At 36.3% G+C, this 25,823-nt stretch overlaps 1 protein-coding gene across 5 annotated transcripts in view; it reads right to left on the reverse strand.

Annotated features, from left to right (window-relative positions):
- The window catches only part of TBC1D15 (TBC1 domain family member 15), a 75,783-nt gene that overhangs the window by 37,311 nt on the left and 12,649 nt on the right, over positions 1–25,823 (reverse strand). For 2 of the 5 annotated variants that reach the window (XM_012441406.2, XM_012441403.2), the window contains exons 2-4: positions 8,581–8,679; positions 7,741–7,815; positions 316–454 (exon numbers count right to left, since the gene is read on the reverse strand). In XM_012441406.2, coding sequence (XP_012296829.2) covers positions 316–454; positions 7,741–7,815; positions 8,581–8,679 — 313 coding nt within the window. Of the gene's footprint in view, positions 1–315; positions 457–7,740; positions 7,816–8,580; positions 8,680–22,844; positions 22,862–25,514; positions 25,544–25,823 lie in introns of those variants that run through there. The other 3 variants (XM_064376988.1, XM_064376989.1, XM_064376990.1) reach the window with 3 other exon arrangements.

A 25,823-nucleotide genomic window follows, 5' to 3' on the forward strand; every position in this document is an offset into this window, starting at 1 on the left:
TAACATGATTATTAAAATTCTACTAGATTAAGAAAAATGTGCATAAAGGAGAGCTAAAGGAATTTTTTAAAGTGGTTCTATTTGCTGCCATTAATAACTATAAAATAGAGTAAGTATTTTTAAAATCCTTTTTGAAGGCACAACCAATAAAACAGAGATAAAAAATAACTAAAATATGAGATTTATACAAATTAAGCACAGATATTAATCATCCTTCTGACTGAGGAGCATTCAAGAATCTTCTTTGCACTTTTGTTTATTAGTATATTATATTGTAGCAAATCAGTTTAAGATTTCAAAAGATTTAATTCATACCTCCATTGGTATGTGGTTTCCTTTTAAATGAAACTGTGTTAACCATGTCCCATTCTGCTTCATAACTGTTCAGATGTTCTGATCCTCGATGACCTCTTTCTTTTGGGGCCTGAGTCCATTCTACAACTGAACTGGAGTCCTAAAATAATTATAACATATGAAATATTTAAAGTCTAAAACAAATTTAATTTCAGTCCATAACATCATCTCAGCTTCAATGTTTGTACGCTGCAGATGACATCACTCATGGGAAAATTGAACCCTTTTCATATCCTTTTCTCTCTTTGATCATATGTATAAAAAAATAAAAATAAAAAGCAAGAGAAGCTTGACTAGACTTCCCTACAGTCAGAGTTGCCAATGAAATATAAGCAGAAGTCAACCCTGAAAATGTGTTTGCTTTCATAATAAAAGCCTCATCCCTTTTTTATCGTTTCCTGCTTTGAATGTAACCATGCTGCCTAAAAATAGTCATCTTCTGAATATAGGGAAAAAGAAAGAGAACCACTGCCAAAAGCTCCCAATCTCCAGACTTTTAGTTATTTAAGTAAAAGAGTCCAATGGTGGCTATTTAAGCCACTACTGGTTGTATATTTTCTTATAGGCAATAAAAATTAGCTAAAAGCAACATATCTACCTGTATAGTTCTATAGAACTTCCCATTTTTAAAGAGAAAAAAACCAAAAGTCTAAAATGCAATATAGTTCGAGTAAATCAAAAATTGAACTTTTGTACAACAAAAGATACCATATACAAGCTAAAGACAGCACAACTAGAACATTTCTCTAAAATATATGACAAAAGAAAAACATCCAAATTACAAAACAACTCCTATCAATTTATTTAGAAATAGACAAATATCAAAACAGAAAAACAGGCAAATAGTATGAATAGGCAAGTCAAACAAGAAATATAATGTAACAAACACAGAAAGATGTCCAACTCCACTAACCATGAAAAGCAAGTTGACATAAGATTTCTATTTTTTTCCCAAATTAAAAAAGATAATACTGAATATGGAAGACAACATGAGGAAATGGACTATCTCACACTGCTGATGACAGTGCTCATTACTCCTGACCCCAAGAGGACAATTTAAAATATTTATTAAAATTCAAAACATGTATCTAACCACAACAACTGCGTTTTTATCATCTACCCTATGGAAACACCTACACATGTACACAAAGAAGTATATACAAAGATTTTCACGGCAGCACTGTTTGTGATAGAAACTGGAAATAACCTAATATCTAGCAGTGAGAGAATAAGTAAAAAAAGAAGTAGCTAATGAAATACTAGGCAGCAGTTTAAACACTGATATATGCTAAACTTTATATATATTCAATAAATAAATACAACAAAAAAGTTGCGAAACAATGCGTGTAGTACAACAATTAAATGCATCATACACAACTAGAAACACAGAAGAAAACTAGGTCTTTCTACACATACACATACACAAAAATAAAATATGTACAGGTAAAAGTCTGGAAAAATATACATTAAACAGAGACAGGTAAGGGAGGCTGACTGCAGTGGCTCACACCTGTAATCTCAAAACTTTGGGAGGCCAAAGCAGGCGGACCACCTGAGGTCAGGAGTTTGAGACCAGCCTGGCCAATATGGTAAAACTCCGTCTCTACAAAAAATACAAAAAAATTAGCCGGGCGTGGTGGTACACACCTGTAATCCCACCTACTTGAGAGGCTGAGGCAGGAGAATCGCCTGAACCCAGGAGGCAGAGGTTGCAATGGGCCAAGATCGTGCCATTGCATTCCAGCCCAGTGACAAAAGAGAAACTCCATCTCGAAAAAAAAAAAAAAAGAGAGAGAGAGATAGGTAAGGGAAAAGGCTCTAGTCAAACAGGACTTCAAATTTCTATTATTTGAATATTTGCAACAGGACTGTATTCATGTGTCTCTAGTATAATTCTTTTTTAAAACGGAAAAAGGAAAATTAGTAAGAATGAAAAGAAATTATAAAGGCACAAGAAAAATATATAAGAAATGGAAACAGACTAAAAGTAGGGAAACTGAACAAATGAAATTATAAAATAGATTGGTTTTTCTTCCAGTTCCTTCCTCAAATGTCGTTTCTCAGGGAGCTTTCCTTGTTTGATCAGTTTTTTAAAAAATCAACCCTCAGGCCAGGCACAGTGGCTTATGCTATATTATAGGCACTTTGGGAGGCCAAGGCAGGTAGATCACATGAGGTCAGAAGTTCGAGACAAGCCTGGACAACATGGCAAAACCCCATCTCTACTAAAAATACAAAAATTAGCCAGGAGTGGTGGTGGGTGCCTATAATCCCAGCTACTCAGGAGGCTGAGGCACGAGAATCACTTGAACCCAGGAAGAGGAGAATGCAGTGAGCCAAGATCACACCATTGCACTCCAGCCTAGGCAACAGAGAGAGACTCCTTCTCAAAAACAAAACAAAACAAATTTTAAAAAAAGCTCTCACCACCATCCACCATCCCTATTAACCCTACCATCAAATTGGTAGGTCATGCCAATAATAAGGAAAGAATAAAGGTCAACCTGAAGACAGGACAACTAAGCCCAAAAGGCTGGAGTTTTAGAAAACATCATTTATCTCTAAAGTAGGAGAAATCAAGCATGATGAGCAAAGGAATCATATATTGAAATCAGGAGAATGAATTGAAAGTCAGCCTATATAAAGAAGTTGGCAAGACTCCCAGCCCTTTTTCTCCACACATTTTCAAGAATACTGCCATCCAAGCTTACCCTTTCCAGGCAGGAATCTGCAGATTCTTCTCAAATCTACTAGCCCAAAAAGACTTGGATTTTGACATTAGGGATTCCCCAAGGAAACAGCCTAGTCATGCATGCAAAAAGTCTCACTATTACCAGGCCTATTCATACCTACAAAGAATATAATCACTTTAGTGCATCTGCTGTTAAATTTGTTAAATATGAGCACCACACTACATAATCAACAAACATCAAAGGCAAGTTATCTATAGAAAACAGAGTCCAAATGAAATGAGGTGGCAGGCGGGGCAAAAGGTCACTCAGAGGGAAATGGACTATATAAGAAGATGAAAAACATCTAAAAAGCTATCCTTAAACTCCTCAGAAATCAGAAAAGATATTACAACCACAAAGAACAGAATGCTATTCTTTAAAAGGGGACAAGAGGACACTCAGAACAAGAAAGATGTCTTAGTAATGAAATGATAGCAAAAATGAAAAAAGCAATAGAAGATTGAGAGAAATTCCTAGAAAATAGTACAGACAAAAAAAAAGGAATAATAGAAAAGAAAAGATTTTAAAATTATGGGACCAGTCTACAAAGTGTGGAGTTCCAAACAAAAAGAAAACAGAAGATGGAAAAGAAGAAATTATCACTAATATAAATCAAAACTATTTCCCAGAATAAAAAAAAAAAAGACAGGAGTTTCCATATTAAAAGAGCTCATCAAGTACCCAGCACAATGTATTAAAAAAACAAATCCACAGAGGCACATACCCAGAACATAACACTAGAAACAAAAAGACAATCACTAAAAGCATCTAAAGAGGTTAAAATGGTGATGGTGATGATGATGATGATGATGATGATGATAATAATAATACAGGGGATCAGGAATTAGAATTCATTAGACTTAATGTCAATAAAGGAAACCAGAAAACCTGGGGCAAAACTTCAAAAAAATAAAAAATAAAACCAGGTGCAGTGGCTCACATCTGCAATTCCAGCACTTTGGGAGGCTGAGGTGGGCAGATCACTTGAGGTCAGAGGTTCAAGACCAGCCTGGCCAGCCTGGCCAACATGGTGAAACTTTGCCTCTACTAAAAATACAAATATTAATCAGGGGTGGTGGTGCACACCTGTAGTACCAGCTATTCGGGAGGCTGAGGCAGGAAAATCTCTTGAATTCAGGAGGCGGAGGTTGCAGTGAGCCGAGATCCCGCCACTGCACTCCAGCCTGGGAGACAGAGAATGACTCCGTCTCAAAAAAACAAAATAAAAAAACTGCAAAAAAAATCCATGGGAAAATTTACTTTCAAACTGTAAATCTTTGCCTGCCAGGCTATCAATTTAGAATAAGGCCAAAAAGTCTTAAAAAAAAAAATAAAGAAGAAATGTTTTTGTTCCCACCTACTCTCTTTCTCAGGAAGCACTGGAGCTGCAGCAAAACAAGGAATAAACCAAAATAGAGGTTGGCATGGGATACAGAAAACAGAGGGATTAAAATATGGGAAAGACACAAAAAAGAACCCCCAGGAAAAATGCTACACAGCAAACCAAGAGAGCAATCAGTCCAGGATAAGCTTGTGAGAAGGCTCTGCGATAAGAGTCTCTACGAAAATGAAATTAGAAGACAATGTATGTATTTAAATATTCTGAGAAGAAATATAGACAACTGAGCAAGAGTTTCAAGGTGATTCAAAGATAAAACAGAGCTAAATCCCTACCTTCCACAGTGCAGAGTCAACACATAATATGTAAATTAGAAAAAAAATAGTAGTGTTAGAAGAATGTTATTTAGACATAGGGCTGTACCTAATCAAAATAACACTACCAGGTTTGATTGTGATTGCCATGGGAGATGGAAAATTTGTTGGAAAAGTAAAAGTACCTCTGTTTTCCATAATAAACCTTCTAAAACATAAAATTTATATAGGAAAATATATAATTTAAATTAGAATAAATTTTATAAATAATAAAATCTTTTGTAAAAAAAATTAAGAAAATATTGATCAGATACATACAAAAAGCACAAAAACAATAGAATTGGAAGTATAAACATTTAATAAAAAAATCTGTTCCCATTATAAAATGGGATTCCTTATCTCACATTATATACAAAAATTAACTCAAAATGAATCATACATGAGAAATTATTTAATGGGTACAATGCACATTACTCAGGTGATGGAGACTTGATGGGGAAGTGAGGAAAAGGGAGGGAAAGGGAGGAAAAAAGAAAAAAAAAATCACCAATCTAAATATAAGAGCTAAAACTATAAAACTCAGAAGAACAGCAATACATCTTCATAACCTTGAGTTAAGCACTGGTTTTCTGGATATGACACACCAAAAGCACAGGCAACAAAAGAAAAAAATAGACAAACTGAACTTCATGAAAATTAAAACTGTTTGTGCTTTAAAGCACACCAACATGAAAGTGAAAAGACAGTACACAGTATGGGAAAAAATGTCCGCAAAGTACACATCTGATGCGAAATTTATATCCAGAATATATAAAGAATTCTTAGAACTCAACAATAAAAAGACAAGTAACTAGCCTATAATCCCAGCACTTTGGGAGGCCAAGGCAGGCAGATTGCTTGAGCTCAGGAGTTTGAGATCAGCCTGGTCAACATGCTAAAACCCTGTCTCTACAAAAAATACAAAAGTTAGCGGGCATGGTGGCATGGGAGGCTGAGGTGAGAGGATGACTTGGGACAGGAGGCAGAGGTCGCAATGAGCCAAGATCACACCATTACACTGCAGCATGGGCAATGGAGCAAGATCCTGTCTCAAAAATAAAAATAAAAATAAAAAACTAAATGGTCAAGGCCAGGCACAGTGGCTCATGCCTGTAATCCCAGCACTTCGGGAGGCTGAGGCAGGTAGATCACCTGACGTCAGGAGTTTGAGACCAGCCTGGCCAATATGGTGAAACCTTGTTTCTACTAAAAACGCCAAATTAGCCAGGCATGGTGGCAGGCACCTGTAATCCCAGTTACTTGGGAGGATGAGGCATGAGAACTGCTTGAAACTGGGAGGTAGAGGTCTCAGTGAGCTGAGATCAGGCCATGCGACTGCACTTCGGCATGGGGACAGAGCAAGACTCCGTCTCAACCAATCAATCAATAAATGGGCAAAAGATTTAGAACAGGCACTTCTCCAAAGAAGATAGTTGGCCCTCCATATCCCTGGGTTCTGTATCTGCAGATTCAATCAACCTGGAATCTAAAATATTCAGGAAAAAAAAAATTCCACAAAGGTCCAAAAGGTAAAACTTGAACTTGCTGTGCACCAAGTACTATGCTACATCGAATGGAACCAATACCCCACAGATACCAAAGGACAGCTGTATATATACATGATCAAAAATCCCATTAAAAGATGTTCAACATCATTAGTCATTAAGAAAATATAAAACCACAATGACATAAACTTCAGTTATGGTTTGAATTGTGCTGCCCCCTCCCAAAAAGATAAAGTTCTAACTCCTGTTACCTCAGAATGTGACCTGATTTATTAGGTTGTTGCAAAAGTAATTGCAGTCTTTGCCATAAAAGCAATGTCAAAGATCTCAATTACTTTTGCACCAACCTAATGGAAATAGGGTCTTAATAGAGGTAATCAAGTTAAAATGTGATTATCAGGATGGGCCCTAATCCAATATGACTAGTGCACTTATAAAAAGGGGATTAACAAGATAGACACGAACAGATGGAAGATGATGTGAAAACACACAGAGGACACCATCTACAAACCTCAGAAACTAATTTCTGAGGCTACTAGAAATTAGTAGACAGGCAAGAAACAGATTCTCCCTAACAGCCCTCAGAAGAAACCTATCCTGCTAACACCTTGATTGCTGACTTCTAGCCTCCAGAACTGGGAGACAATAAATTAAGATTGTTCTAAGCCATCCAGTTTGTGGTGATTTGTTTACAGTAGTCCTAGAAAACAAAGAAAACTTCATATCCACTAGATTTACTAAAATTAAAAAGATAATAACAAGCATTGATGAGGATATGGAGAAATTAGAATCCTCATATATTGCTGGTAGATTAGAAAATGATGCGGCTGCTCTAAAAAAAGTTTGGCAGTTTCCCCAATGTAAAACACAGAGTTATGGAACCCAGTAATTCTACTCCTCGGCATATACTCGAGAGAAGTAAAAACACGTTCACACAAAAACCTGCACATGAACGGTCAGAGCAGCATTATATATATTAGCCCCAAAGTGAAAACAACCCCAAATGTCCATCAATTGATGAATAAAGTTGTGATGTACCAATACAGTATTATTCATCAAGAACAAAAGTACCATACATGCTATATAACATGGATGAACCTTGAAAACCTCATGCAAAATGAAAGAAGCCAGTCACAAAAAAACTACACTATTACATGACTCCATTTATAAGAAATGTCTAAAACAGGCAAATCCTTAGAGACAGAAAGTAGATTAGTGATTGCCAGTGACTGAAAGTAGGTGAAATGAGGGTTAACTGCTGATAGAGTTCTGAAGGGTGATGAAAATGTTCTAAAATTAGATACTGGTGGATGGCTGCACAACTCTGAAAGTATTCTAAAAACCACTGAATTGTATGTTTTAAAAGGATGAATTGTATGGTACACGAATTATATATCAATAATACTGTTGTTTTTTAAGTGGCATTCCCTTAGCCATACATTTTTTTTCTTAAATACCTTTCTAGCATAGAGAATACTAGAGGAATCTAATGCATCATCCAATGGTCTCCAGTCCACTATTACTTCAGCATCCTAAGGAAAGAAATTATGAACTATATTTAATAGTAAGCAATATGTTACTTTTTTATTTTATTCCCTAAATCCAAAATAAAACTTCAGCCTCTTAAATGTTAACATTTTAAATATGCTAATATCATATGCAAACCAAAAATGTTACATAGACTTTTCAAATTCTGCCTACTTTTTATTATGAAAAAATTTATATTACTACAACTTCTATGTAAGTTTTAGAATATTCCATGTCATTTTTACCCCCTTATCTAAAGTACAGATGGTCCCTGACTCATGATGGTTACTGAGGATTTTTTTGTAATGGGGTGGCGTAAAAGCAATGCACATGCAGTAGAAATCATACTTCAAGTAACCACAGAAACACTGTTTTTTTACTTTCAGCACACTATTCAATATATTACATGAGATAATTAACACTTGTTTATAAAACAGGCTTTATGTTAGATGATTTTGCCCAACTGGAGGCTAACGTAAGTGTTCTGAGTATGTTTAAGGAAATTAAGCTATGATGTCTAGTAAGTTAGTACATTAAAAGCATTTTTGACTTAAACAATATTTTCAATTTATGATGGGCTTATCAAGACAAAACCCCATAAGTCAAGAAGCATGTGTTTTACCATTACATCATTTCCATGTTACATTTACAACTACTGTTCAATCACATAATTTTATCTTACATATGAAATTCAAACTTTCTGATAATTCTCCAAAGATGAATCACTACCATAAACTATTATTAAATAAAATCATTTACTAGAAACTTACCTTTTCTAAAACACGTAATATTCCTGAAATCAAGCTGTCTTGGTCACTGGTCTTTCCACAAGATGAGTGAATATATACTCCTTCCTGTTCATATACAATCTAAAACAGCAAAAATAAAGTGAATCACATCATTTCTACTGAGTACTACTTTAAGTTAATTTGTTAAAAATATTAAGATATATTTTCTCATCACAGTTGGTCAAGTTTCCCATTATTCCATATATAAATGTGTGTTTTAAAAAAATACCTCTGACTTAAAAGTACTTCAAGCAAACATAAACTTGAATGAATTCTGCTTTGTTAATGCATGAAAATTTGTTTATGAGATTCGTGATTAACACGATCTTGATCTCCTACTTAAACAAAGAAGTCAGACTAATTGTAACAAGTCTCAATATATAAATTCCACTTAAAATTTACACTTTTCACTAGATGCAGTGGCATGTGTCAGTAGTTCCGGCTACTTGGGAGGAAGGGCTTCAGCCCGAGTTCAAGGTTGTAGTGTGCTACAACTGCACCTGTGAATTGCCACTGCATTTCAGCCTGGACAATATTGCAAGAACTCATCCCTCTAATAAAAAAAAATATATATATATATATATTTATATAATTTTAAGCATTAAGGAAAATACTGAGCTCAAATTGAAAATGCACTTGAAAATATCCAAGAATATGAACAGATGAAACACAATGAGGAAATCCTTTCTAACTATTCTTATAGTAGCATATTTTTAGTTTAAGATCATTTTGGTGTGTTTTTTAAACACCGTGGCACGGAAATTCAGGAAATAATACAGGAATTTTAAAGAGTAGTGATGAGAACAAAAATAAATAGAGTAGTGATAGGGATGCCTAGGAATGACTAAACTAATTCAATTTCACATTAACTGAGCGCTTCTATATGTAAAAAACACAATGGCCAAAAGCACATGAAGATGATAAAGATTTAATCCTTGAATAAATTCCTATGGAAACATAGGGGAGACTTAAATTAACTCCTAAGTAAGTTTAAATATTTAAAATTAAGTCTTATTTTCCATAGACATAATGTTATAAAGATTCCATTCTTGAGACCTATTTCAAAGCATTAAAAAAAATTTTAATTATGAAAATAAGTAACATAAAAACAAAACAGTCACTTCTAGACCTAAGTAGTTTTGACATATTTAAGTCTGGAATACAGTATATTATCCTATTTCTGTAGACCTTTTATTAATATTAGTCTTCAGAATATCATGGGCCAGCAATGCAAGATAAGCACATCAAAGTCTATGACTCCTTCACTCATAAATATAAATGGACATGTATCTTCCTGCTTTTAGCTAACATTTATGGAACACTTATACAATAGAAACTCCGTATGTTGTAACTTAATCCTTACAACCACTCTAAACCATAGATTATACAACTATATTCTACCACTTCATTGGGATAAGGAACCCATTTGTGTGAATAAGAAAACTGAAAAAGGTTAAATAACTGCCCAAGGTAAATGAGGCAAATGATAATAGGTGGTGATGAAACTAAAACCCAGTGGGTCTGACGACAGAAAACTGTGCTCTTAGCCACTACAATATAAAGGTTCCACATTACTTTTACTGTCTCTCTCCTGTGTTTGTTATATTAATCAACTGTGATACGACTTGTCAGGAAAGAGTCTTTTAAGTAATCAAGATTACCAGGGAAGTTCTGATTTGAAAAACTTAAGTAAGACGGCCTTACCGAAAAACCTAGGTAAGCACCAGACCAGCATGTAAACAGAAGCTTACATGGGGACAGGATGAGCTGAGAAAGGGTGGGAGACAATTCTACATTGTTTGTACAGAGATGAAAAATTTTAAAGCCTATATATATGTGCACAAAAATATGCATAAAAACATTTACAGCAGTATTATTTATATATTAGAGGACAGAGAAGGAGGAGAAGGAGGAGGGGAGAAGGAAAGGGAGGTTATGCACCTAAACATTCATAAATAGGAAAATTACCAAATATATCCTGGGATATCCATTCTATGGGGAATACTATTCAAGAGTTAAAGGACGAGGCAGATTAAATGGATGAGCAAACAGACAATGTACACAGAAAAATCATCATGTATATATATAGCATGCTGATATTTACACTTTTAAAAAGTTTGTATCTGCATGAAATATAAAGACACATTCTGGGAGGATACTTTAAGCTGTTAATAAAGATCACTTTGGGAGAAAAGGATGATGAAAGGCTGAAAGAGAACTGTTAACTTTCTATCTTAATGTCTCTGACTTATTTGAATATTTCAAAGTGAAAATACAGTCATATATTAAAAATAATTTTAAAGAGCAACATGAAAAAAGGAAAGCCTAGAAGTATAAACTAAACTTTCTAGACTTCAGTTTATCAATTTATAAAACAGGAGCGTGAACCAGATAATCTTATCTAGGAAAATAAAAATATATGAAAAGGTTGTGGAAAAGAAATCCCTTGAAATCTCAACCTTTTTCAATATAATTTTATTAACTTTAGTCTGCATGTTGTACATTAGATCTCTAGACTTGTTCATCTATGTATCTATTCTATCCTTTGACCTACAACTCTCCATTTCCTAGCAACCCTGTGGTAACCACTGTTTAATACTCTGTGTATCTGAGTTGTTTTTGTTTTTTGAGACAGAGTTTTGCTCTGTCACCCAGGCTGGAGTGCAGTGATGCAATCTCAGCTCACTGCAGCCTCTGCCTCCCAGGTTAAAGTGATTCTTCTGCCTCAGCCTCCTAAGTAGCTGGGATTACAAGCATGCAAGCCACCATGCCCGACTAATTTTTGTATTTTTAGTAGGGACGGGGTTTGACCATGTTGGCCAGGCTGGTCTCTAACTCCTGACCTCAGGTTATACAACCGCCTTGGCCTCCCAAAGTGCTGGGATTACAGGTGTGAGCCACTGTACCTAGCCCTGAGTTTGTTTTTTTTTTTAATTATACATACTCCAGATATAAGTGAAATCACACAATTATTTTTCTTTCTGTATCTGCTTACTTCACTTAGCATAATGCCCTCCAGTTAAATAAGCAGATTTTAGCTGCTCGTTACAAAAAAGTAACTATGTGAAATGACAAATACGTTAATCTACTTCATTATAGTAACCATTTTACTATCTATATGTATCCCATAATACACTGTAAACCTCAAATGTACATAATAAAATTTATTTTTAAAAAGATATTGAGAAAAATGTTCTAGGCCGGGCGTGGTGGCTCACGCCTGTAATCCAAGCACTTTGGAGGCCAAGGCGAGCGGATCACCTGAGGTCAGGAGTTCAAGACCAGCCTGACCAACATGGTGAAACCCCATCTTTAAAAAAAAAAAGAAAAGAAAGAAAAATATTCTCAAGCTTTTGTGACAAATGGATCAGAGACAAACCCAGAAATAACACTTCACATTTTCACATAAAACTCAGCTAGTAGAATAGTCGGGAACTTCCTAATTCTCATAGTGGAAAAAGAGACACTCATTTGGCAAGAAAAGCTTGTTATCATTAATAATAACAATCTAAGGTTCTATGACACCATTAACACTAAAGAGATTCTGGAACCTTAATGAAGTGAACCCTATAGAATCAAATGAAACATTTTACCTTATTTAGGCACATTAAGCAACTCCTCCTCTTACATTTGTTGGGTTAAGTGTTGCCTATGTTTTTTCACTTAAGAAAAACTTGAAAGAGTTCTTAAGTAGTTTAGCTGGGTAAATAATAAAAATTAAAGTGACAGACACCTTACAAAAAAGTCAAAGCTGCACTCATTCTGTATTGTGTTCCTTAACTCTTCAGTATTTTTTGAGGAACAAATTACACATCCCAAAACTCCTAATTCCAAACCACATTTATACTGTTTTCAGAAAACAGTAGTGTTTAGGTTTCAAATTTTCAAGGGTGTGACATTAACTGATACGAACTAACAGTTGCGCCAGAAATGGCAGATTAATAAAATTAATAAATGTATTAATTTGTGATAGCTACTGAACTTTAAAAAGTCTTATATTTTATAAGACTTAAGGGCACAGGAAAAAAAATAGTTGCATTGGTACATAATTTACTTCAAATATAAAATCATTTAGTGATAACAATTTTAACTTAAATATAGGTTGAGCATCCCTAATCCAAAAATCTTAAATCTGAAATGCTCCAAACTTTGCGCACCAACTTCAAGCTCAAAGGAAATGGACCTTGGAGCACTTACATTTTATCAGCTGGGTATGGTGGCTCATACCTATAATCCCAGCACTTTGGAAGGCCAAAATGGGAGGACTGCTTGAGCCCAGGAGTTAAGACCAGCCTGGGCAACAAAGTAAGACCCTGTCTCTAAAAAATAAATAAATAAAATTTTTTTAAAAAATGAAAACTTTGTGGATTTCAGTTATTTAGACTGGGGATGCTCAACCAGTATACTGCAAATTTTCTAAAATCCTAAAAAATCCAAAATTCAAAACACTTTTGGGTCCCCAGTATTTTGAATAAGGGATAATCAACCTGTAGCACTTTGTTTCCCAAGTACTCTGATCTCATTTAAATCCTCACGGTCACCCTGAAAGAGTCAAAACTGATATGTTATCTACATCTCTATTTTATGAAAGAATAAATTGAGGCAAGAGCCATCAGAAATTCTGTAATCCAATCTTTCATTTGATAAATACGTGGTCTGGAGTAAAGTCACCGATTACAGATTTCCTGACACCTTCATCCATTAAATTACAACTGTTAGTATCTAAAGAAACTACCAGAAAATTTCCACATGGCTTCCCTAGAGGAAAACAGTTCCTGAAATGGCTTAAATGCAGAAAACAATGCTACTTCAGAACTAAAAACCAGTTTTTAAACGTCTAAATTTATAAACCAATGCAAAACCTTTAAACAAAAACCCTTACTCTCATCTGAACTCCTAAGTATTCTACATAAGCAGCTTAGTCCTTTTCACATTATCTTGGTTTAAATCAATCTTTGAATATTATAGTCCTTCAATCTATTTTTAAGGGTGTGATCTTACTTATTTTTAATTTATAGGGCATATCTGTTCATCACCCCAATCTCTAAACACATGTGTTTAGTAAAATACAAAAATCACAACTCTCAAATACCAACGATTTAAAATAACCCAAAATACAAAAACAGAAGTCTGGAGACTGAAGTCAGTAAAATGGTCGTCTAGAAGGCCTTAGTGTTAATTTCTCCCCACCCACCAATAAGAAGCCAAAACAATGAACAACTACATTTTATCAAAAATAACTGAGGGGACAGGCCGGGCACAGTGGCTCATGCCTGTAATCCCAGCACTTTCAGAGGTGGAGGCAGGAGGAGTGGTTGAGCCCTGGAGTTCAAAACTAGCCTGGGCAACATAGCTAGACTCTATTGCTAAAAATAAAAATAAATTATAACTGAGGGAGAGCACTAGAGTGCATCAGAGGAACAACAGAAACCCTTGTGAGCACAAAGAAACTCAGGATGGTCACACAAAGAAGGAAATATTGGGATCCCATCACTCCATCCCAGAGCTGAGATCGTCTGGGAACCAGGAGGAACTTCTCTCTAAAGCAAGGACATAAACAAAAGAATACCAGCAGCCTCCACCAACACCTGGGACACCACACCTACAGACCCCACCAGTTGGGTCCCTGCAGTTCTCACAGGCACTAAGCCCAGCTGAGAGAGCTGCCTGGAGTCCAAATAACTGTGCTCCCTCAAAAGAGGAGAAGATACTGTGTCCCGCTCTTGTGGTCCAAAAGACTACTGCACTATGCCATCTTGGAACTGGAACTGTGGCAGAATGTGTCACGCTCTAGGGGCAAGTAGCCACAGATTCCCTCCATCACTGAAACTGAGCCACCACCGAACCACCCCAGCCCACTGGCCCATCTCCAAGGTAGCTGTGAACAGCTCTTATACCCTTCCCTGTGGGGCCAAGTGGAAACAGAGTCAGTCCACTTACCCTTGCCCTCACCCCTCAGGCCAGAGCTAAAAGTGGCATCTTGCCTCCTGGGAAAACAGGACCTTGGTCACCCACAGCAGTCACATACCCTAGTACCCAAGCTGAAGTGGCATCCTTCATCTCAGGGAAATGTGCCTGAGCTGAGCAGGACAGTCACACCCCACCAGACCAAAGCTGAACAGGCATATCACTAACTGGAAAACTGGTGCCCTGCCTGAACTGAGCAGCTACACATCCCCAGGCTGAGGTGACACAGTACCCCACATCTAAGAGAAACACAGTTATGGCTGAGCTAGATAGCCCACCCTATAGGCCAAACAACTCTAGTATCTTGCTTCCCTGGAGCTGGATTAGCTCTCCAGAGTCTAAGCTGCTGAGATACTCCTCTCCCTGGGGAGTAAAGTCATCACTGTGCTATTCCCTACTGGCTCTCTTGGGGCCCAAACCACAGCAGTGTTCTGCCGTTCTGAGGTACTTGCTGCTACTGCACCTGGCCTCACAGAGTCTGGGATACTGACAAGCCCCACCATTCCACAGTCTAGAGTCACTACTACCCAGTACCTCATCCTCCAAGATCCAAGTTACCACTGAACCCTACTGGCTCAGATTCCTGCATTATAGCCACACCCTGCTCCCCAGGCCCAAACCTTCAAAGTACCTCTTCTTCTCAGGAGTCAGGCCAGTGTTGTGCCCTGCCCTCCAGGAACAGACTCATAGCTACAACCCAGGCCCCTGGGCCCAAGCTGCTACAGGATGCCTTAGTGTCATAGATCCTGATTCTGTGAGCAATCTACATCCAACACAGCCAGAGTAAGCAAACCTCCACCCCAAGACCCAGATGACAAAATTATGAGATACTGAGCCTAGAACCTGAAACCCACAGCTGCTCCAAGCACCTACACATAGAATACAGTGCCACTGCAGCTGCTTATGAGCCATGACAAATCTGACACCAAAAAGGATTTAGATACCCTCAGCTAAGCCTCCTGTTGTGAGGAAAATGAGACTAGGAGGACCTCAAAAGCCCTTGACAGCAAAGACATTACCACTGCTAGCACAAACTTCTACAACCTAGGCCACTGAGGTGCCCACAATTATTGCTGATATTGAAAGCAGCTTTAAAGAAGCTACATGGAAACTATACCACTGCACCAATTCAGAAACAATCACTACATGCTTCTAACCAGCACATTAAAACCCAACTGCTGGTGAAAGTCATTTTCTTTCTTTTTTTTTTTTTTTAAAGATGGGGTTTCACCATGGTCAGGCTGGTCTTGAACTCCCAAACTCAGGTGATCCACCCACCTCGGCCTTCCAGAGTGCTAGGATTACAGGCGTGAGCCACCGTAAAGTCATTTTCTACAAAAGCCACTCTACAAGGTTTGGAAAAGAGAATTGTTTCACTAGATGCAAAGCCATCAATGGAGGCACACATGAAAAAAAAAAGGCAAGGAAATAGGACACCATCAAGGGAACATAACAATTCTCTAGTAGCAGACCCCAGTGAAAAAGAAATCAACAAAAAGAATTCAAAATAACAACCTTAAGGAAACACAATAAAATACGAAAAAAAAAAATACAGATAATTCAATAAAATCAGGAAAATAATTCACAATATGAATGAGAAATTCCAGAAGGAAATAGAAATAATGAAAAAGAGCCAAACAGAAAATCCTGCAGCTGAGGAACTCAATGATAAAATTTTAAAAAACACAATGGAGAGCTTCAAAAGCAGAGCTGATCAAGCAAAAGAATCTCTGAATTTAAAAATAAGTAGTCTAACATTAACCAATCAGTGGGAAAACAAACAAAAAAAGAATGATGAAAGCCTTATGGGGTATCATTAAGCAAGCAAATATTTATATTATAGTACTTCCAAAGGGAGAAGAGATAAGAAAAGGTATAGAAAACCTATTTAATAAAATAACTGAAAACTTCCCAAGTCTGGAGAGAGATACAAGCTTCCAGATCCAGGAAGCTCAAAAGTCCCCAAATAGATTCAATCTAAAAAGTCTATAGTCAAACTGTCAAAAGAAAACAGCAGGAAAAAAGCATCAAGTCACATATAAGGAAGTCTTTGTTAGATTAGAAGCAGATTTCTCCATAGAAACCTTACAAGCCAGGACAGTATGAGATAATATATTCAATGTCATGAAAGAAAAATACTTCCAGCCAAGAATACTATATCCAGCAAAGTTATCTTTCAGGAATAAAGGAGAAATACAAGTCTTTTCCAGATAAGTGAAAACTGAAGGAATTTATCACTACTAGACTGGTCTTATAATAACTGCTCAAAGGAGTCCTATATCTGGAAGGAAAAAGGCAAAAATTACTATCATGAAAAGAAGCAAAAGTATAAAACTCATTGCTAGAGCAGACACACAAAGGATAAAGCAAACAGAATCAAACCTTACCATTACAGAGAACCACCAAACTTCAATGATAAACTACGGGAGCAAAAAAGGAACAAAGGATATACAAAACAACTAGAAAACAATTAACAAAATGAGAGGAATAAATCCTCACCTATCAATAACAACCTTGAAGGTAAACAAATTAAATTACCCACGTAAAAGACACAGACTGGATAAATGGAATTTTTTAAATAACCCAACTATAAGCTACCAAGAAGAAACTCACTTCATCTGTAAAGACACAGATAGACTGAAACCAAAAGAGAGCAGGAGTAGTTTTACTTGTATCAGATAAAACAGACTTAAAAGTCAAAAACTGTAAAAAGAGACAAAGAAGGTTATTATATAATGAAAAAGGGATCAATTCAGCAAGAGGGTATAGAAACTATAAATATATTTGCACCCAACAGCAAAGCACCCAGATCCATATAGCAAAATACTAGCTCTAAAGGGACAGCTATACTCCAAGACAGTAACAGCTGGGGACTTCAACACCCCATTCTCAGTGTCAGACAGATCATCTAGATGGAAGATCAACAAGAAAAAAAATGGATTTAAGCTGCACTTTAGACCAAATGGACCCAAAAGACCAAGGGAACATAACAATTCTCTAGTAGCAGACCCCAGTGAAAAAGAAATCAACAAAAAGAATTCAAAATAACAAACTTAAGGAAACACAATAAAACACAAAAAAATGCAGATAATTCAATAAAATGAGGAAAATAATTCACAATATGAATGAGAAATTCCAGAAAGAAATAGAAATCATTTACAAAACATTTTATACAACAGCTACGTAATAAACTTTCTTTTCATGAACACATGGCCAATACCCCAGGAAAGAACATGTTAGGCCACTAAACAAACAAGTCTCAACAAGCTTAAAATAACTGAAATCATATGAAGCACCCTTTCTGAACCTAATTGAATAAAACTAGAAATCAGTAATAAGAACTTAAAAATTTGTACAAATACATGAAAATTAAACATGTTTCTGAATGACCAACGGGCCAAAGAAGAAACTAAGAAGTAAATTTTTTTTAATTTCTTGAAACAAACAAGAATAGAAAAACAACATATCAAAACCCACAGAATACAGCAAAAGCAGTATTAAGAGGGAATTTTATAGCAATAAACACCTACGTTAAAAAACAGGAATGAACAACCTAATAATGCACACCAAGGAACTAGAAAAACAAGAACAAACCAAACACAAATGAATAGAAGAAAAGAAACAATAAAGATCAGGACAGAAATAAACAATATTAAGACAAAAAAAATTAATAGAACAAAGTTAATTTATTTATAAAGGTAGACAAAATTGACAAACCATTAGACAAATCAAGAAAAAATGTGAAAAGACCAAAATAAAATCAGAAATTAAAAAAGGATACATTAAAACATACCACAGAAATATAAAGGATCATTAGAGAGACAAGTACAACCAACCATACTTCAATAAATTGGAGTATGGATAAAGTCCTGGACACATACGACTTCCCAAGATTGAATCAAGAAGAAACCAAACCTGAACAAAACAATTACAATTAAGTTTGAATCAGTAATGAAAAGTCTCCCATTAAAGAAAAGCCCACAATCCAATGGCTTTACTGTAGAATTCTACCAAACATTTAGAGAAAACCAAACGTCAATTCTTCCAAACTCTTCCAGAAAACTGAAGGGGAAAGAATTTTTCCAAACTCATTCTATAAGTCCAGCATTACCCTGGTGCCAAAACTAGACAAAGACACAACACAAAAAGACCACCACAGAACAATATCCCTGATGAACGTAGGGATATTCTCAACAAAATACTAGTAAGCAGAATCCAGCAGCACATTAAAAGATCACTGACCATAATCAAATACAATTTATCCCGATGCATGGATGGTTCAACATATGCAAATCAATAAATGTGATCTATAACATCATTAGAATGAAGGATAAAAATCATAAGATCATCTCAATAGACAAGGAAAAAAAGTATTTTATAATATTAAACATTCCTCATGATAAAAACTCTAAGCAAGTTAGTAGGAGAAACATAAACACAATGAACTCTATAGCCAACAGGCAAGAGTAAGAAAGAAAGGACATCCAAATTGTAAAGAATCCTTGTTTGCAGATATAATCTTATATATAGAAAACCCTAAAAGCTCTACTAAGAAAACTACTAAAGTTGATAAATTACATAAAGTTGCAGGACACAAAATCAATGTACAAAAATCTGTAACATTTCTATACACCAATAATGAATTAGCAGAAAAAGAAATCAAGAAACCATTTACAATAGCTACAAACAAACAAAAAAGAAATAATGTAGGAATAAATTTAACCAAGGTGAAAGATCTCTACAAAAATAACTATAGGCCAGGTGCAGAGGCTCACGCCTGTAATCCCAGCATTTTGGGAGGCAGGTGGATCCCGAGGTCAGGAGTTCGAGACCAACCTGGCCGATACCTCCATCTCTACTAATACAAAAAAATTAACCAGGCACAGTGGCGCACACCTGTATTCCCAGCTACTGGGGAGGCTGAGGCAGAAGAATTGCTTGAACCCAGGAGGTGGAGATTATAGTGAGCCGAGATTGTGCCATTGCACTCCAGCCTGAGCGACAGAGAGAGACTCTATCACACACACACACACACACACACACACACACACACACACACACAAAGAATAACTACAAACACGGATGAAAACTTAAAGAGGACATAAAATAATGGAAAGGCATCCATGTTAATAGATTGGAAGAATTAATATTGTGAAAATGACCACACTACCAAAAGTAATCTATACATTCAATGCAATCCCTATCGAAATACCAATGACAATGTTCCCAGAAATTGAAAAACAATCCTAAAATTCATATGGAATCCCAAAGACCCCAAATAGCCAAAGCAATCCTGAGCAAAAAGAACAAAGCTGGAGGCATCACAATACCAGACTTCAAGGTATACTACAAACCTACAGTAATGAAAACAGCATGGTACTGACATAAAAACATACACAGATCAATTAAATAGAATAAGGAAGCCAGAAATAAATTTAGAGCCAACTAATTTTTGACAAAGTCACCAAGAACATTCTTTGAGGAAGAAACAGTCTCTTCCATGAATGGTGCTGGGAAAACAAAATATGTATAAGCAGAAAAATGAAACTAGAACCCTATCTCTCACCACATACAAAAATCAACTCAAAATGGATTGAAGGGCTGGACGTGGTGGTTCATGCTTGTAATCTCAGTACTTTGCAAGGCTGAGTCAGGCAGATCACCTGAGGTTGGGAGTTCAAGACCAGCCTGGCCAACATGGCGAAACCCCATCTCTACTAAAAATACCAAAAAAGTTAGCTGGGCATGGTGGTGAGTGCCTGTGATCCCAGCTACTCAGGAGGCTGAGGCAGACAAATTGCTTGAACCTGGGAGATAAAGGGTGCAGTGAGCTAAGATCACTCTACTGCATTCCAGCCTGAGCAACACAGCAATCTCAAAAAAAAAAGGATTGAAGGTTTAAATGTCAGATCCAAAAATATGAAACTATTGTAAGAAAATGCCTCAAAAACTACTAGAGGAAATTCTTCAGGACAATGATCAGGAAGAAGATTTTATAGAGAAGACTGTAAAAGCACTGGCAACAAGAGAAAAAACAAACAGGATTACCTCAAACTAACAGCTTCTGCACAGCACAGCAAACAATCAACAGAATAAAGATACAAACTGTAGAATGGGAGAAAATACCTGCAAACTATGTATCTAACAAGGATTTAATATCCAGAACATAAAAGAAAGTCAAAAAACTCAACAGAAAAAAAAATACTCCAATTTAAAAATGGACAAATGAGCTATTATCTCTCAAAAGAAGACTTACAGGGGGTTTATATTCAAGGAAACTTTATGCTCCTGGAATGCAATCCTCAATCTTGGCCCAAATAAACTCTACACCTACATTAAAAAATACCAATGACAAAAAAACACACACACACAAATGGCTAACAGGTATATGAAAGAAATGTTCAACATCACTGATCAGTAGAATACAAATCAAAACTTCAATGAATACCATCTCATCCCAGAAAGGCTAATTAACTGATGACTAACTTTCTATCATCCAAAATACAAAAAAAAAAAAAAAAAATGCTGGTGAGGATATGGAGAAAAGATAACTTTTATACACTCCTGGTGGGTATGTAAATTGGTACAACAACTGAAGAAAACAGTATGAAGGTTCCTCAAAAACTATAAACAGTGGCTGGACGCGATGGCTCACACCTCACACCTGTAATCCCAACACTTTGGGAGGCCAAGACAGGCAGATGGCTTGAGATCAGGAGGTCAAGACCAGCTTGGGCAACATGGAAAACCCCATCTCTACAAAAATTTAAAAAAATCATTAGCCAGGCATGGTGGCACACGCTTGTAGTCCCAGCTATTCAGGAGGCTGAGCTGGGGAGACTGCCTGAACCCAGAAATTGAAGGTTGCAGTAAGCCAAGACTGCACCACTGCACATCAGCCTGAGCAACAAAGCAAGACTCCATCTCAAAAAAAAAAAAAAAAAAAAAGAATTACCTATGATTCAGTAATCTCACTTTTGAGTATATATCAAAAGAAAACCAGTATGTCAAAGAAGCACTCCCATGTTTAATGCAACACTACTCACAAAAGCCAAATACGGAGTCAATGTAAGAGTCTATCAACAGATCACTTGATAAAGAAAATGTGGTGGCCGGGCACAGTGGCTCACGCCTATAATCCCAGCATTTTGGGAGGCTGAGACGGGTGAATCACCTGAAGTTGGGTATTCGAGACCAGCCTGACCAACATGGAGAAAACCTGTCTCTACTGAAAATACAAAATTAGCCAGGTGTGGTGGTGCATGCCTGTAATTTCAGCTACTCGGGAGGCTGAGGCAGAAGAATCACTTACACCCGGGAGGCAGAGGCTGCAGTGAGCCGAGATCGCACAATTGCACTCCAGCCTGGGCAACAAGAGAGAAACTCTGTCTCAAAACAAGAAAAAAAAAAAGAAAAGAAAGGAATAAAATGTGGCATATATGCACAATGGTATACTATTAAGCCATAAAAATGAAAAAAATTCTGTCATTTGCAGCAACATAAAGGACACATGTTAAGTAAAATAAGGCACAGAAAGATAAATACCACATGTTCTAACTCATATGTGGAAACCAAAAAGTTGACTTCATAGAAGTAGAAAGTAGAACAGCAGCTACTATAGGTAGGGAAGGGTTGGGGGAAGGGGAATAGACAAAGGTTGGTTAATGAATACAAAAATACAGCTCAACAGGAAGAATAAATTCTAGTGTTCTACAGCCCTATCGCATGATATAATTAATGATTTATTGTATATTTTCAAATAGTTAGAAGAGCAGATCTTGAATGCTTCCAACACAAAGAAATAATAAATGTTCAAAGTGATAGATATACTAAGATTTGCTTATTACACAATATATTCATATATCAAATTATCACACTGTACCACATAAATATGTACAATTATGGGCCAATTAAAAATAATAAAAGCAAAATCTAGATTTTTTTAAAAATCCAATTAAAACTTTAATAATATGTAACAATGAAGATGATATTTCTTAATTAGACTCTATCATGAATTGATTCCTGAGGAATATCATTCTGCCACAGAACATTCTGCTTCTATGTTTATCAATTGTAATAACTGACATTTGAAAAGATATCTCCAGGCATATTTGTTACAAAAAATTATTTTGCTACAGGAAACAATGATGATGTGAAGAACTTCATCTCAGATAACATTTGTTAGTAGAATAAGCTTTCAATTTCTTTACTCTGATTTTATTCATGATCTCTAATGCAAAATAAAAAGAAAGGTTCTGCCCAGGCACAGTGTATCACACCTGTAATCCCAGGATACTGGAAGGCCAAAGCAGGAGGACTGCTTGAGATCAGGAGTTCAAGACCATCCTGGGCAGTAAAGTAAGATGCCCACTTCTCTTAAGAAAAAAAAAATTAAATTAAAAACTTTTAAAAAGAAAACTTCACATGCTTTTATCTGCTATGTAATATTTTTATTATGCATTACTTTACAAAAATATTTCTACATTATCACATCTGACCCTCAAAATTCAGTTGGACAGCCATATCATTCCCATCTTGTAACTGAAAAAACTGCAAGGAAATTAAGTGATTTGCTCAAGGTTCTTCCACTACTTTGGAGGTGAGACTCAAAGGTCTACTCTACAAGTTTTATTTGTCCAAAGAGTACATAATGAAAAAAGCTATCAACTTAAGACTCAGCACATATGGACACTGACAAAACTAATCCAATATCCTACGTGCTGTTTGCATCCTAATCTGGAGTATTCACCAACTACCAGTGCTGTGAATATGAGTAGGTCCTCTGTACTATGGAAAACAAAGAAAGAGCATCAGCAGTCACTTTCTTCCTTTCTACTACTTAAGATTTGAGAGATGAAGAGCTCACAGGAAAAATCAAAAAAATAATAATAAGTCAGGAAAAAAAAAGAAAAAAATATGTATCTCAAGAAGGTAACCATCTATGGAAATTACAATCCGGAATCTGGCAAACGGAAGGCTAAAAGAAGAAAAAGACTGAAACAAAAGCCTACACTACCAGAGATGTGCAACGTGTTTGAGACTCCTTACCTAAGAAGCCAAATTCTACAAAGAATCAGCACCATGCATCCCAAATAACAGAAGAAGCAATAAAGACTTCCCATGACCGTTAACTTAGGGATACAGAGGTATCAATATGTAAAAACAGAATAGCCTAATCAGTCTCCCAGACCATATCTGAGATATTACTAAAAGTCTATATAAGATCCCCAAGCCTAACAACTTACTAATTTGTGATATTTTATAAGGGAACAAATTATATGGCAAAAACTTATCTGGAATACAGACCTAATGGGGATATAAATGATGTTTTCATCTTCCAGTTCATCTGGCAGAGAACACTGAATACGAAAATTGCACGAAGGATACATAGTGTCGAAATCAAGATTTGGGAGGTTTGGCAGTATGGGGGTGGGTGAACCATAATTTCTGTATGGTCCAATCTTTCAAAATCAAGAAATAATGTATTGATTAAATGATTAAAGTTGAAATTGGAAGAGAATAACAACATACCCCCCCAAAATAAGATATCACATATAAAAAAAAAAGACCAAAGATGCAACTGATTGAGAAAAACTTAATGTTACCCAGTAATATTAAGTAGAAGATATGGAAGAACTTTTTTAAAAAATGACACAATAGCTATGTTTTAATATTACTACTAATAAATCCAAGAAAGTGATTATGGTAAAAGTTAGGATAATGGTTACTTAGGAGACAAGGGTGGTACATGGAAGGTCATCTGGAGTTATCCACAAAGGTCTATTTCTTAACATGAGTGGTGATTACAAGAAAGCTTGCCTATGACTCATTCAAATATATAAAAAGTGTGATTTTCAGTATCTGAATTTTGTTTTACAACAAAAATGCTAAAAATTACTGGTAATAAACACAAAATGATATGGTTCAACTGTGTCCCCACTCAAATCTAATCTCAAATTGTAATCTCCACGTATCAAGGGAGGGAGCCAGTGGGGTGTGACTGGATCATAAGGACAGTTTCCCCCACACTGTTCTCATGATAGTAAGAAAGTTCTCAAAAGATGTGATGGTTTAAAAGTGGCAGTTGCCCCTGAGCACTCTCCCCTGCCGCCATGTAAGACATGCCTTGCTTCCCCTTCACCTTCCTCCATGAAGTTTCCTGAGGCCTCCCCAGCCATGCGAAATTCTGAGTCAATCAAACCTTCCTTTATAAATTACCTAGTCTCAGGTATTTCTTTATAGCAGTGTGAAAATGAACTAACACACAAAATGTAAAGTCTTAAATAGGATCTAAATCAAATCTCAAGGGTATAGAAGGAATATTTATCTGATGGAAAATATGACACAGATTCAACAATGGAAAAATATACCTTGAGAAAAAGAAAGGGAAGGACAGATCAAGCAGATATGTGAGGAAGTAGTACTACCTATCATCATATGAACCTGCAAAAGAAAAGGCAGTGGGGTGGGGTGGGTAAGGAATGCTATTGTTTTGGAAGATTATACAGACTATCAATGAGACGAAAGAAAAAAATACTTTTCTACTCTTCTTTTCTTTTTTTTTTTGAGATGGAGTCCCACTCTGTCTCCCAGGCTGGAGCACAGTGGCTTGGCTCACTGCAACCTGTGCCTCCCGGGTTCGAGCAATTCTCCTGCCTCAGTCTCCCAAGTAGCTGGGATTCCAGGCGTGCACCATGACGCCTGGCTAATTTTTGTATTTTTAGTAGAGACAGGGTTACACCATGTTGGTCAGGCTGGTCTTAAACTCCTGACCTCGTGATCCACCTGCTTCAGCCTCCTAAAGTGCTGGGATTACAGGTGTGAGCCACTAAGCCCGGTCAAAAAAGACACTTTAATACAAATTACAAACTGGTATAAAACCACTCTATGTAGACGATGATAACCTTCAGCTACCCAAATATCTACTGGCACTCTCTCTAAATACATACCATCTGTTAAAATTCTTGAACGTCTTGCTGATAATGTCACCTGTCAGAAGGTACAGAACAGAAGAGAATTAATATAGACCAACAAGAAGGAAATAGTAAAATCTGGGGAGAAAATAGCTATCTTAAGAGTTCAGAACAACAAAGAGAACAAATTTGGAACACAAACATTCAGCCTAGGATTGAAGGGGGGAAAAAAAACATGTACAGAAGAGATAGGTATTAATTCCACCAAAAACAAAAAGGAAAAAGAAACCCTATACAAAAACTTCCACTTCTGGCCAAGATAAAATGACAGGCTGGATTTAATCT

The sequence above is a fragment of the Aotus nancymaae genome, unplaced genomic scaffold, assembly GCF_030222135.1.
Source record: "Aotus nancymaae isolate 86718 unplaced genomic scaffold, 86718_ANA_hifiasm-v0.15.2.pri h1tg000016l, whole genome shotgun sequence".
NCBI lineage: Eukaryota > Metazoa > Chordata > Mammalia > Primates > Aotidae > Aotus > Aotus nancymaae.